This window comes from Cydia amplana, chromosome 3, assembly GCF_948474715.1.
Source record: "Cydia amplana chromosome 3, ilCydAmpl1.1, whole genome shotgun sequence".
Taxonomy (NCBI): Eukaryota; Metazoa; Arthropoda; class Insecta; order Lepidoptera; family Tortricidae; genus Cydia; species Cydia amplana.
In genome coordinates, this window is record NC_086071.1 from 15,193,850 (window position 1) to 15,207,249 (window position 13,400).

General features: G+C 37.0%; 2 protein-coding genes across 2 annotated transcripts in view; one reads left to right on the plus strand and one right to left on the minus strand.

Moving 5' to 3' along the window:
- Positions 1–1,903: 1,903 nt before the first annotated feature.
- The window catches only part of LOC134662781 (proton-coupled amino acid transporter-like protein pathetic), a 42,019-nt gene continuing 30,522 nt past the window's right edge, over positions 1,904–13,400 (minus strand). Inside the window, exons 7-9 of the mRNA XM_063519078.1 lie at positions 11,612–11,824; positions 3,477–3,646; positions 1,904–2,209 (exon numbers count right to left, since the gene is read on the minus strand). Of these exons, the coding sequence (XP_063375148.1) occupies positions 1,929–2,209; positions 3,477–3,646; positions 11,612–11,824 (664 nt within the window). The 3' untranslated portion in view covers positions 1,904–1,928. The remainder of the gene's footprint in view (positions 2,210–3,476; positions 3,647–11,611; positions 11,825–13,400) is intronic.
- The window catches only part of LOC134662802 (very long chain fatty acid elongase 4-like), a 115,741-nt gene continuing 104,913 nt past the window's right edge, over positions 2,573–13,400 (plus strand). The window contains exon 1 of the mRNA XM_063519108.1: positions 2,573–2,622. The gene's annotated coding sequence lies outside the window, so the exon portion shown is untranslated. The remainder of the gene's footprint in view (positions 2,623–13,400) is intronic.

A 13,400-nucleotide genomic window follows, 5' to 3' on the forward strand; every position in this document is an offset into this window, starting at 1 on the left:
CAAAATACAAATAACAGTATAAAGTAACAAGAATAACTAAGTAATAACTAGCATTAATTAAATAAAAATAATTAAACAAAGATTTTTAAAATAAAATGTAAATTAAATTATGGTTAATTTAAAAGTTCGTTTCGCGGTTGATTTTATAGAATTAACTGTTCAGTTAAGTAGGTCAGGTATTGGTCTCGCAACTCCACTCTGGACGGCCGGCTAGCTGTATTGTATATTGATGGCTGTGCCATTATTATAAATAAATAAATGTAGTATTTTATACAATCGTGATTTAATGGATAGCTTTTCAGTCGAGTACCGTGTTTAGGCAACGAAGCTTGCTGAGTTGCCTAAGTGAGGTACGAGATTGAAAAGCTTGATTAAGTATATCACTATTGTATACAATACTTTTTCTACGAGTCAACAAAAAGAATACTTTAAACTAGTAGAAGAATCGTATAGATAAACAAACCAAAAGTATACAGCTAAGATACGCGAGCAGCCGCGATACCTTCATACTCGTACGCGCCCCGGTGGGTTGGTCAAAGACACCTTCTCGTAACTCATGAGGCCCTGGTACTTGCTCCGCGCTAAATTCAATTTTTAGACATTTTTTTCTCGAGTTTGGCCGCCGTAGCCTATGGACACTAAAAATAACGCTAATATTTTAGCGTGTTCCATTATGTACTTATCCCTAAATATTATGAAGTGGGTTACGATATTTATGCACTTCAACATCTTATCTGATATTCTTATATATCAGTGATACCGAATGCAGATCGCTTCTGCTGATGAAATCTGTTTCATCAAAAAATCTTGGTTGTATTCCATCAATATTGTATTGATAAGATACGCACGTAGGTGCGTAAGGTAAGATACGCGCATAGGTGGTATTAAAATATGTTAGGATATTGCTAGGTAAAAAACGTAACGTACGCTCTTCTCGAGCCTCCTGGTATTGTAAAAGACGATGGTAAGAGACCAGACGGAATGTCACTAATTCCGTGGAAGATGGGTCGGGTCCTGGTGTGGGACGCCACCTGTGTGGACACCCTAGCCCCGTCCCATCTCCACGGCACTACTGCAAAAGCCGGCGCGGCAGCAGAGGCGGCCGAAAAATTAAAAAAGACCAAATATAGGGGTCTCGGCCCCGAATACGATTTCGTACCTTTTGGTGTCGAGACCCTTGGCCCGTGGGGTTCGAACGCGTCTGCCCTTTTTAAGGACCTATCAAAAAGGATAGCTGACGCCACTGGTGACCGTAGATTTGGCAGCTTCCTCGCACAAAGAATAAGTATTGCGATACAGCGAGGAAATGCTGCCAGTATCTACGGCACCATTCCGCAGGGGATATTTTGTAATTATTTATTTTAAGTTTAGTTTTATTTATTTTTATATTTAGTTTTTAAGTTTTGCAGGTTAGTTATTTAATTATGTTTTTTTTTATGTATATTAAGTTTGTATGTGCTAGGTAAATTATTCATCGAAATAAAATATCACGGGCACCTACATATTTAGGTACATATATGTATGGTCTTTACTGAATAATAGTGAACTAAGTAAAAACAATTACTTAAAATTAAACTAATAGTAACTTAAACTATGTTAAAGCTAAAAGTGTAAGCAAACATAAAATATAATAGAAAACCTAAAAACATACTTAATTTTGTTGTAATTTTAAAAATTTAAATGTTTTGGAGGAGAACTTATAAAAAAAAACATAATTATTATTTACTGTATTTGTTATTGTTCATGTCTATGGACTATGCATCATGTGACACTTTTACATTGTTTTAATACTATACGTTATTTATTATTCAACAAAAAAAATATTGTAGATGGGTGGGGAGACATAGATGGGTGGTGGGTTAGATCCCTCACAAAAAATCGTATCAAAAATCCTATCCATATTTTCATTTCATCGAGCGGGTGTACAATCATGTCGAGGTACCATTATGTACTGCTGGGCCTTGTCCAATGATAAATTCTTCAATCAGCCCTACGACAGACACGTATGCTCCAGACACGAGGGCTAGGATGGACACGATTGCTATAATGATGTCCTTGTAAATAATGTAGTTGAATCGGCCAGTGTCCCGGTCCCAGCGGTAAACGATCTCGATGATGGCAGGAAAGAGGAGACCAAGAGTGGACAAGAAGACGGCACCTACGAAGCTGATCACCAACTCCAAGTTCGGGAAGGCTGCGGCGATACCGACTGTGAACAAAGATATTTTTGAAGTGAAAACTTCTTTAGCGGCACTGTGCACTCTTTGTGATGGGGAAAAAATGTTAAACTCGTAACAGGTAAGACGTAAGACGGAAAAACTGTTAAGTACTTCAATGTCATTGAGTTTTTCTTTATTGATTTAAATGCCATCTAGTGAGTTTCGATCTAACTGGTATTAATATAACTCGAGTACTAACAGTGATGTGCTTAGGAGTTTCAAGTAATGCGACGAAATAACGCTAGATGGCGAACCGCAATTATACATAGTGCTGCAGACATTTTGCAATAGTGATTGAGTTTTCACTTCTGCCGGCACTCCCTGAGTGCAACCCGTTGGTTTTTTATCTAGACTACCTTTGTACATTTCGTAGGACCATGGATGACGTAAACAAGAATTGATTGTTGATTTTATTGTAATTGTTAAGCCTAGCAAAGCGCGGTAATTTGTTAAACTGCGACCGGCTGAAAACCAGCGCTAGGCCCTCTGGAGTGCTTGGCATATGCTGAAATTGGAGCCCATTGCCCAATCATTCGTATATTATTATAATTACCTATCTTTTTAATTAATTTAAACCTATTTTAGTATTTAAGTTTTATATATTGTACTTAGTTGGTAAGGTATTTTTTGTGGCAATAAATATTTTTCTGATTCTGATTCGGATTCTGAAGAAGGCACATTTTTTTTTTCTTTCGGAACGATTATATCCGAAACTATTCACTTTATCAAAAAAATGTTTGTTGAAGAGCCTTATTAGTTTTGAAAGAGCTATCCAACGATACTCCACACTGTAGGGTTAAAGCGAAAAAAAATGACACCCCCACTTTACGAGTAGGGGAGGTACCGTAAAAAAAATCGGGTGTCCAGTAAATAATGGTCAATTTTCTGATTACTGTCAGGGCACTTTAGGTTGGTCTAGAAAATGGACTTAGGTATCTAGGTATGTTTAATTAAAAACCGTGGTTTTTGAGATAAACTAACTTTTTCTAACCACAAAACTTTTACTAAACCTGTGTATAAGTCATTTTTTTCGGCCCACCTAAGGTGCCCTTTCGGTGATTACAAGGTTTTTCTTTATTTACTTCATTCTTTTTCTGTCTTTCCATATCTAGGGACCTTGGGGTTCCGGACCTTTGGTAGGCGTACGTGGGGCCGAAGCCAACAGCGTAGAGACCCTTTAAGACAAATTAATCTAAACCCGCCATTTAATTATTTATAATATTTTATTGATATTTTTTAACAAAATATTTTTTTTACCTGTTAATGTTACAACGAGAGTCCTGACAGTAACTTGGAAGACATTCTCAAATTTGCTTGACACGTGGTTTTTCGTAATCCTCGTTATTATTTCCATGGACACGTATAATTGTAAAGGAAACGAGAAATAAATTACGATAGCCATTAACAACTTCGTTGCTTGCGCCAACCTGAAAGAAAAGAGGTCATTGAGTTATCATCATATCAATTCAAGAGGTAAATCATATTTTTAACCGACGAAAAAGACGGAGGAGGTTCTCAAGTCGACGCGTATATTTTTATTTTATGTATGTCGCATAACTTTTTACAGAGTAGTTCGATTTTGATAATTCTTTTTTTATTGGAAATGGTACCCCGTTGGTCCCACATAAATTTGGAAAAAATCCAACCTTAAGTGTGGGAAAATATGGGTGATTTATAGGGGTGAGTAGATTATAGCCATAATTTTTTAACAAATAAATTAAACCGCCAAAAACTGAAAAGCAAAAAATAATAAAACTTTTTTATTTAACTTTAATATCTAAGTTCTTAAAAAGTAATGTAAGTACCTATACCTAAGTAATTTTGAGTAAACCAAATATTTTTTCCTTCGACGTTCTTTTGAACCTCATCAAAGCCAATATACCAATAGTTAAGGAACGCTTCCCACGTATCCCCGACCTCCAGCAACACACCGACGGCAAGACATTAAAGATTATCTTCAGCGTCGATAGAAGGAATGCAGACGCACCTAATGGGATAAACAAACGCACCCTTTGATACAAGTACAGGCGCATGTAATGCATCACCTATTTTATGGCGGTTGTCAATTAATGCCGGTCCCACGGGATCGACTCTTCATTATCTTAATGGCAGCGACAGCATAAACGCTCCAGAAACTTCTCATGGCCTACGTGACTCCAGACAACGCATCCCCACGGTTTCGGGATGAATATAAGCGGCCATCCCGACCAGCGGAAGACAGTTCTCATCGAGTTCTCATCGAGTCCTCATCTAGTTCGCATCCAGCGACCAGGCTACACGTGAGCTCCGAATCGCTCGGTGTACCGGTACACCCTCGCGCTTCTAAACTATATTGAATTAAACTCGTAATTGTAAAATCAAATAAAGTAAATACCTCCTCATCGGTGTTTTATAAGAAGACCTCCGTTCTCTCAAGACACTTAACTGGTGACAGCGACGGGCGAGTCTCCCAGCGAGCAGCGGCTACACATCGTCGGCGCGAACTGGAAGGTTTCAACCTGAAGAGATTCGACCACTGCCTTATGAAGACCACAGTACTCATCGCACTGGCGGCTACCCTGTGAGTTTTCCTACATTTTCCTTTCATTTTCCTAATTATTTTGTACGCATTTCCACTATTTTTTTTTCTCCAAAAAAAAAAAAAAAAAGAAGAGTTCCATTCTGTATTTCATATTTGATAGGATTTAATTAATTTAATATCAAAATGGCTCTGAATCATACTACGATCGAAAAATATTTGCCCAAATATGAAGGTGATAGACAAACTTTAGATTTCTTTTTAAATCAAGTTACTATGTTAGCTAGAGCAGCAGACGCTGACGCAAGGGCCCTGTTTCCAATTATATTAAAAAGCAAGTTACGCGGGGAAGCAATTAAAGCAATTGCTCACATGCCAAACAACACGGTAGAAGAAATTGTAAATTCCTTAAGGTCTAAATTTGGTGACACTAGAAGTATAGAACAAATTCTTTCTGAAATCACTCGCATTAAACGGTTCCCTAACGAAAGTGCTCTAGGATTTGCTGATAAAATAAAAGAACTTTTGTACGCAGCGAAAAATAAAGCGGATTCACCGCAAGCAACAGCCATTTTGGAGAACGTTTGCATCGACCAATTATGTAAACACTTGGATATCGCGACTGATCGATTAATCCGTTCCGCGCAACACACCACTTTTGATGACGCGTATAATCAATTAAAACACGAGTTAGAAGTCCACCCCGAGTACTTCCAGAGAAAACAAGAAAAATCATTTAAATCTAATCCAAGATTTAACTATAATAATAAAAACTATAATCAACATACTATACTAAAACCGAATTTCAATCAAAACCGCGTAAATCAACACCAATCTAACCAATTCGCACAAATATCTTATCCTAATCTGCAGTTAAATAACAACAACAATCAAATGCATTGGGCCAACCAACCGCGACCAACTCCGGAACAATGGCGACAAACATACCCGCCAAAACACCAACCTCAAAGATTAACTGACCATTTAGATAGTGATATTTCAATGAGAACCGCGACTAGTAGGCGACCTATAAATCGTCCGCCAAGACCGCGACCGGTAGAAGTTTTTAATACACAAATAAATACCAATGAACATAATGGTAATTACGAACATAATTATGACCCCAACACGTATGATGGCGATGATTTTTTTCAAGAAACAGGACCACAAAACGAATTGACGTAAAATTAAATTATTTAGATAAAGATCATCTCCCATATATCACTATAGATGAATGGGGAGGAAAAATCTTAATAGATTCTGGTAGTAATAGGTGCCTTATTGGATCATCAATATTGAAGTCTAATAGGAATTTTAATAATAAAGTTATCGATAAAGAGTTTACAATTACGACTGCTCATAGTAAAACAAAACATCGAGGAGCTATTAATTTAAAATTATACCCGTTAGGCGAAGACATAGAACATGAATTTTTGATCTATGACTTTGACCCCAAATATGCGGGAATGATAGGATGGGACCTGATTTTAAAGCTTAACGCAATAATTCATCCAAAAAAGTGTGAACTTATCATGCCAAACAAAATAATTCCAATTAGCATAGACTATCCGGAGAAAATCTCAAAAATCGATCCGCTCTCGGATAATCTAATTACATGTGTATCTAACAAACCGGACGGCGAATACTTTATCCCTGAAATCGGGACAAACACCGTCCTCATTAATTGTGCATTAGTGTCAGTGATAGATGGCAAATATAGATTAGGTGTCACAAACCTAAGTCCTAGGCCCCAAAAATTCAAAAATAATTTTGATAATTTCTTACAACCAATACCGAATGGATTAAAATCTGTATCGGAAGTATTAGACAATGTTAAAATAAACAAAACGGAAGCTAGCAAATTAACGATTCGAACGGATCACATGAATATGGAAGAAAAAGCTAAAATTACCAAGTTAGTACACGAATTTAAAGACGTGTTTCATACGGGTCAAGAGCCACTTACCTTTACCCATACAGTTAAACATAAATTACGTTTGACAGATGATACACCCATTTATGTGCGCAATTACAGGAAACCACCAAAACAACAAGAGGAAATAGACAAACAAGTTTACGAGTTACTTAAAAATGGCATTATTCGTGAGTCTAATTCCCCTTGGAGTTGTCCTGTTCACATTGTACCTAAAAAACCTGACGCATCCGGTAAGGTTAAATGGCGCATGGTCATAGACTACAGGCAATTAAATGCAAAAACAATCGAAGATAAATATCCTCTGCCAAATATAGAGGAAATATTGGATAAATTAGGTAGAGCTCAGTACTTCACTACGCTAGACCTCGCGAGTGGGTACCATCAGATAGAAATGCACGAGGAAGATATCGAAAAAACTGCGTTTTCAACTAATCACGGACATTGGGAATTTTTACGCATGCCTTTTGGTTTAAAAAACGCTCCGGCTACATTTCAACGATTAATGGATTTAATATTACGCGACCTCTTATATAATACATGCCTCGTATATCTAGACGATATAATCATTTACTCAACTTCGTTGGACGAGCACATACAAAAATTACGAAAAGTATTTGAACGCTTGCGACAACATAATTTAAAAATACAACCAGATAAATCTGAGTTTCTTCAAAAACATGTAGAGTACTTAGGACACGAGTTAACACCTAACGGTCTAACACCTAACCAACGCAAAGTACAAGACATAGTTAATTTCCCAGTACCAAAAACCGAAAAAGAAATACGATCCTTTTTGGGATTGACAGGCTATTATAGGAGATTCATTAATAACTATGCTCAAATAACAAAACCATTGACTAAATGCTTAAAAAAACGCGCCAAGATTATAATAGATGATGAGTTTTTAAAGTCAGTACAGAAGCTAAAAGAATTAATTACCAACGAACCTATTTTAAAGTATCCAGATTTTGATCAACAATTTATTGTTACCACAGACGCTAGTGACATAGCGTTAGGAGCGGTTTTGTCTCAGAAAGAAGATAATGTCGAAAAACCAATCGCTTATGCATCTAGAACTTTATCTGATACAGAATCTAAATATTCTACAACTGAAAAAGAGCTACTTGCGATAGTTTGGGCTTGCAAACACTTTAGACCGTACTTATATGGTCGTAAGTTCATCATTTACACCGATCATAAACCTTTAACTTGGTTAATGTCTTTAAAAGACCCCAATTCTAGGTTAACTAGGTGGAGACTTCGACTAGCTGAATTCGACTTCGAAATAAAATACAAACAAGGCTCTATTAACTCGAACGCAGATGCTTTGTCACGGGTAAAAATTAATTTTAACGATAATGAATCAATATTAGCTCAGAACGGTAGCGACATGGATGAACAAATTAACTACAATGATAACCGCGAAGAAATCCAAACACAGCACTCACAAGATGACAACATACACCAGGGAATTCCTATTATGAATGATGTCATAAATAAAAAGCCACATCAAATTTATTTTAAACTACACAATAAATTAGATAATATAAACGTGCGAAAGGAAGACGGTAACGAAATCATAGAAGTTAGCCTGTATACATCTAAACGACCAGGAGAAGCACTCAGGAAACTTGCACGCGAGTATTTAAAACCAGGTATTCACTATTACGCTTTCTTTTACGTAGATGAATTATATCAAGAAATGGTAAAGATCCTCACTAAAGAACATAATCCTCAAATTCGTATAACTCGTTGTACTGAAATAGTGGAAACCGTAGTTGAAAAGGAAAAGCGAATCGATATCATAAAAAGTTATCACGAAGGAAAAACGAATCATCGCGGTATTACCGAAACTTTAATGCATATTAGTAGGAAATATTGGTGGAAAAATATTATGTCCGATATCCGCGAATATATTAATAACTGCTCTATTTGTAAGGCAGGCAAATACGAACGGCATCCAATGCGTCCACCAATGTTATTGCCACCAATAGCTTTGCGACCACTTAATCATATTTTTTGCGATGTTGTTGATATTGAAGGCAAGCTTTACTTATCTATAGTAGACGGATTCTCTCGTTTCGCAGTAGTTAAAAGATTAAAAGATAAAAATAGCTCAACAGTTATGTCAAAACTTCTTTCTTACTTTGCACACTATGGTGTCCCTGCAGAAATAACGACTGACGCAGGAAAAGAATTCGCACTACTTAAGGAATTAGTTAATTTATATCACATTAAGATTAATTTCACTACGCCTTATAATCCAGCATCACACGGGATCGTCGAAAGATTCCACTCAACGTTGAGAGAACATTGTCGATTGCTTAGTGAACAATATAAAAATAAACTACCGCACGATGACAAAATGAAACTCGCATTAATAGCATACAACAGCTCGATACAATCAGACACAAAATTAACTCCACATGAAATCTTATTTGGACATATCGAAACGGAACCTTTGTTTAACTTTCTCCATGATTCACAGTTGTTAAATACTCTATTGGAAAAACATAGAGAACATTTAAAAACGGTTTACGATTATATATACAAAATAAAACGGGATGCTCAAATAAAAAGAACAGACGAATATAATAAGAATACCGAATTACCAGCCCCAATAGTCGAAACTCACGAAAAACTCCCAACCACTAAAAAACAAGCTAACGTATTTTGTACTCGCCGAAAAACCTACATTCGCGACACAAAAGCCCCAAAAATATATTTGGATAGTCGAGGTAAACGACGAGCAGCAAATAAATTGAGGCCTGTTGTTACAGGTTCCTCCAAGTCCAGGGTAGTCAACCCTACCAAATCAAGAAGTTAGAAAATCCCAATGGCATATACCTCGAAAAAATAGGACCAATTGCAGAAATAGAAGGCTACAGATATCTAACCAAAAGATGTAATCTAACCGAAATCCTTAACATCCTTAACAAATTAATGTCTAATAGAGTTCAAACTGATAATTACCACATTAACAGTCTTTATACCCATTTATTAGGAAGATTAAAAGGATTAATGAACCAAAACGTTGGTCGATCCAAACGCGGCCTTATTGATGGTCTTGGAACAATTGTTAAATTTATAGCTGGAAACCCTGATGCGAATGATTTAAAAGAAATTAATAACAATATTCAAACCCTTACAAATAACCAAGAAACATTACTTAACAACTTAAACGAAACTATTAACAAAGTTGACTTAAGGCTTAAAAGCATTACAAAACGTTTAAACACTATGTACGAAGTAAGTTTTACTAATAAGGCAAATATTGATATTTTAACTACTTTTATATTAATGGAAGATATAATTAATATCTTAGAGTTAGGCATAACATTAGCTAAGCCAGGAATACCTTGTAAAGACATTTTTGAGGAGGCAAACAATGTAGAAGTCGATCGTATTATGGTTTACACTGTTAGTAATGTCATACACTTTGTTGCAAAAATAGCGGAAATTAAAACCAAAAGTGGTAATGCATACAACCTCATCCCTTTCCCGACTCATGATGGTCTAATCCTCGAAATCCAAAAACCTTCAATCCTCATTAAAAACTCATGGTACGCCTACCCAAGTGCTGAATAATGCAAAGCTAAGAAAACCATGATGGTCTGCAAACACGTTTGGTGGAAGGACTCCAATAAAACACCTGACTGCATCCATCAAGCTCTGCTTCTCAAAAACAACCACACGTGCCTTACGACGAAACTAGAAGAAGAGGAAGCTATCACAACAATAAACGACGGCAATTTCCTGTTATACTCAAGAGGACCACAACGAGTAACCATCAATTGCAATGAAACGTTTTACGAAGTCATCCAAGGGCCATATAAACTACACCTTAATCCCGGCTGTGAACTACAGATGGCGAACCTATATACTAAAGTGATCTCGAAAACCAACAATCTATTCAAAGAAGAAGTCCAGCAGATACAGATGCACTTAGAACAAAAAACAGATAAGATCCAATATACGGATGAAGATTTACAAATACACCTGAAGCCATTAGAATCAACAATCAAATCAAACATACATCAACATATTTGGATACCCAGCGTGTGGAGCATAATCATATTTATGTGCCTCATCGGGTGCGCCATATACCTCAAGTGCACCCAACGCCGTAGCAGCATCGAGAACACGGGCGTAACAAGCTACACCCTTAGTTCTCTCTTAAGGGGGGAGGAGTTAAGGAACGCTTCCCACGTATCCCCGACCTCCAGCAACACACCGACGGCAAGACATTAAAGATTATCTTCAGCGTCGATAGAAGGAATGCAGACGCACCTAATGGGATAAACAAACGCACCCTTTGATACAAGTACAGGCGCATGTAATGCATCACCTATTTTATGGCGGTTGTCAATTAATGCCGGTCCCACGGGATCGACTCTTCATTATCTTAATGGCAGCGACAGCATAAACGCTCCAGAAACTTCTCATGGCCTACGTGACTCCAGACAACGCATCCCCACGGTTTCGGGATGAATATAAGCGGCCATCCCGACCAGCGGAAGACAGTTCTCATCGAGTTCTCATCGAGTCCTCATCTAGTTCGCATCCAGCGACCAGGCTACACGTGAGCTCCGAATCGCTCGGTGTACCGGTACACCCTCGCGCTTCTAAACTATATTGAATTAAACTCGTAATTGTAAAATCAAATAAAGTAAATACCTCCTCATCGGTGTTTTATAAGAAGACCTCCGTTCTCTCAAGACACTTAACTCAATAAATAAAGTCATCCTGGTAAAGACCTTGTGTTTTGTGTAATGAACATAAATATAAATATGTTACGTTATTGGGTATCCCTTATCCCATTTATTTGGGGTCGGTGCCAAACTGGGTCTGTGTCGGTTCTGGATCCGGGTCGTACGGGTATTTTTCATGTACTTATTGACTAAATACCTAACTATATAAAATTATAAATAGACTTACTTGTCATGCTCTGGTAAATTTAAAGTGATGCTTCCCTTGACTAATTCCCCGTACTGCACATATCCAAAGAATCCAAACAGAGCGTACAGCACTATAACAATAACCATGGAAACATTTAAAACTCCTGGACATCCGAGGAAGTGCTGCGGTTTCTGCATCTCGTTCTCTACGGGCATGACGACTCCAATTCCCTCCATAGCGAATATGACGGTGCTAAAATAAATAAAATAAATATATAGGGGACATCTTACACAGATCAACCTAGCCCCAAACCACAGGGCGGACACGCCATACATCAAAAATGATTTGCGTTTATATGTGTGCGCGGCACGTCTGTACACGCGTCATTGTGTATCTGACGGACTTCTGGCATGCTCTCAGTAGAGCGACTTACGCACATCATGTCGCGGCCAGTCGCGGGGCGAGGAAATCCGAGTCGGGGCGGGGCGGTGCGTGTCCGTTCTGTATGATAATACTATTACTTATTCTGTGCCCAAACTAAGCAAAGCTTGTACTATGGATGCTAGGCGACGATATACATACTTATATACATAGGAAACGCCCATGACTCGGGAACAAATATTTGTGTTCATCACACAAATAAATGCCCTTACCGGGATTCGAACCCAGGACCATCGGCTTCACAGGCAGGGTCACTCCCCACTAGGCCAGACCGGTCGTCAAAATAAAATAAAAGTTGCTTAAAATTTGAATATCTAAATATTTTCATTCTTCAGTTGTTTGTACTCACAAGGAGGTACCCAACTGTTCGGTTCCGATTTGATTTATTTTTATACAGTATGTAACTGAACAAAAAGCAATTACTCAAACCCGTTAATGTTTAGGTCATACTAAGCAACTTTTACTGTGGGACCAACCCCGAAATCGCGAAATAAATATTGATTCTCATTGAATTTCAACATCAGACCAGCAAAATGTATGAAACTTCCAATTTTTTATCCGCGTTTTCGGGATTGGTCCCATAGTAAAAGTTGCTCAGTATAACCTAAACATTTAACGGGTTTGAGTAATTTCTTTTCGTTCACTTACATACTGTATAATACTTTGTTAGCTTTTGCCCGCGACTTGGTCTGCGTGGAGTTAGTAATTTATATGTCCTTCCCCGGGACCCAAACTATCTCCATAGCAAATTTCAACAAATTTTTTTTTGTACTTATTTGGTTGTTGTTTGCATTTTGTATTATAGTTTTTTTTAAGTAATTCAACATTCAGAGACTGTAAACATCTCTAATCTATAATCTAATATTTCATTAATTCCATATTTGTAAATGTAATTTGTATTGTTTGGTTATTTTTATTGCTTGTAAAAGTGTCCCGGCCTGTGAACTATTTGCTAAATAAATGTTTGATGTTTGTTGTTTGATGGAAAGCACTTCCAAGTCAATATCCACAGTAATGAAAACATAACATCAATTTCCTCAATTTGTATTATAAAGCCCGATCTTATTCCGAATTCCACTGAATAAAATTTCGATAACTTTCATGGCGATAAATGGATTTTTCTTTACAAAATAGATAAGGTAGGTTTAATTGAGTATAATATAAACAAAATATTCGCAGATGTTTTGTAAGTAATTAAGCAGGTGCTGATTTAATTTGGTCTTTCAAAGTTATTTTGACAGTATACTTATATGTAATTTGTTCTTCGAATTAAGAAAACCACCGTCTACCAAGGTTATTCAGAATCGGAATAGTGAATAGGGATAAACGGGAATATTATTTACCTGATATTTACATATTTAAAAAAAACAATGTAAAACAAATATCC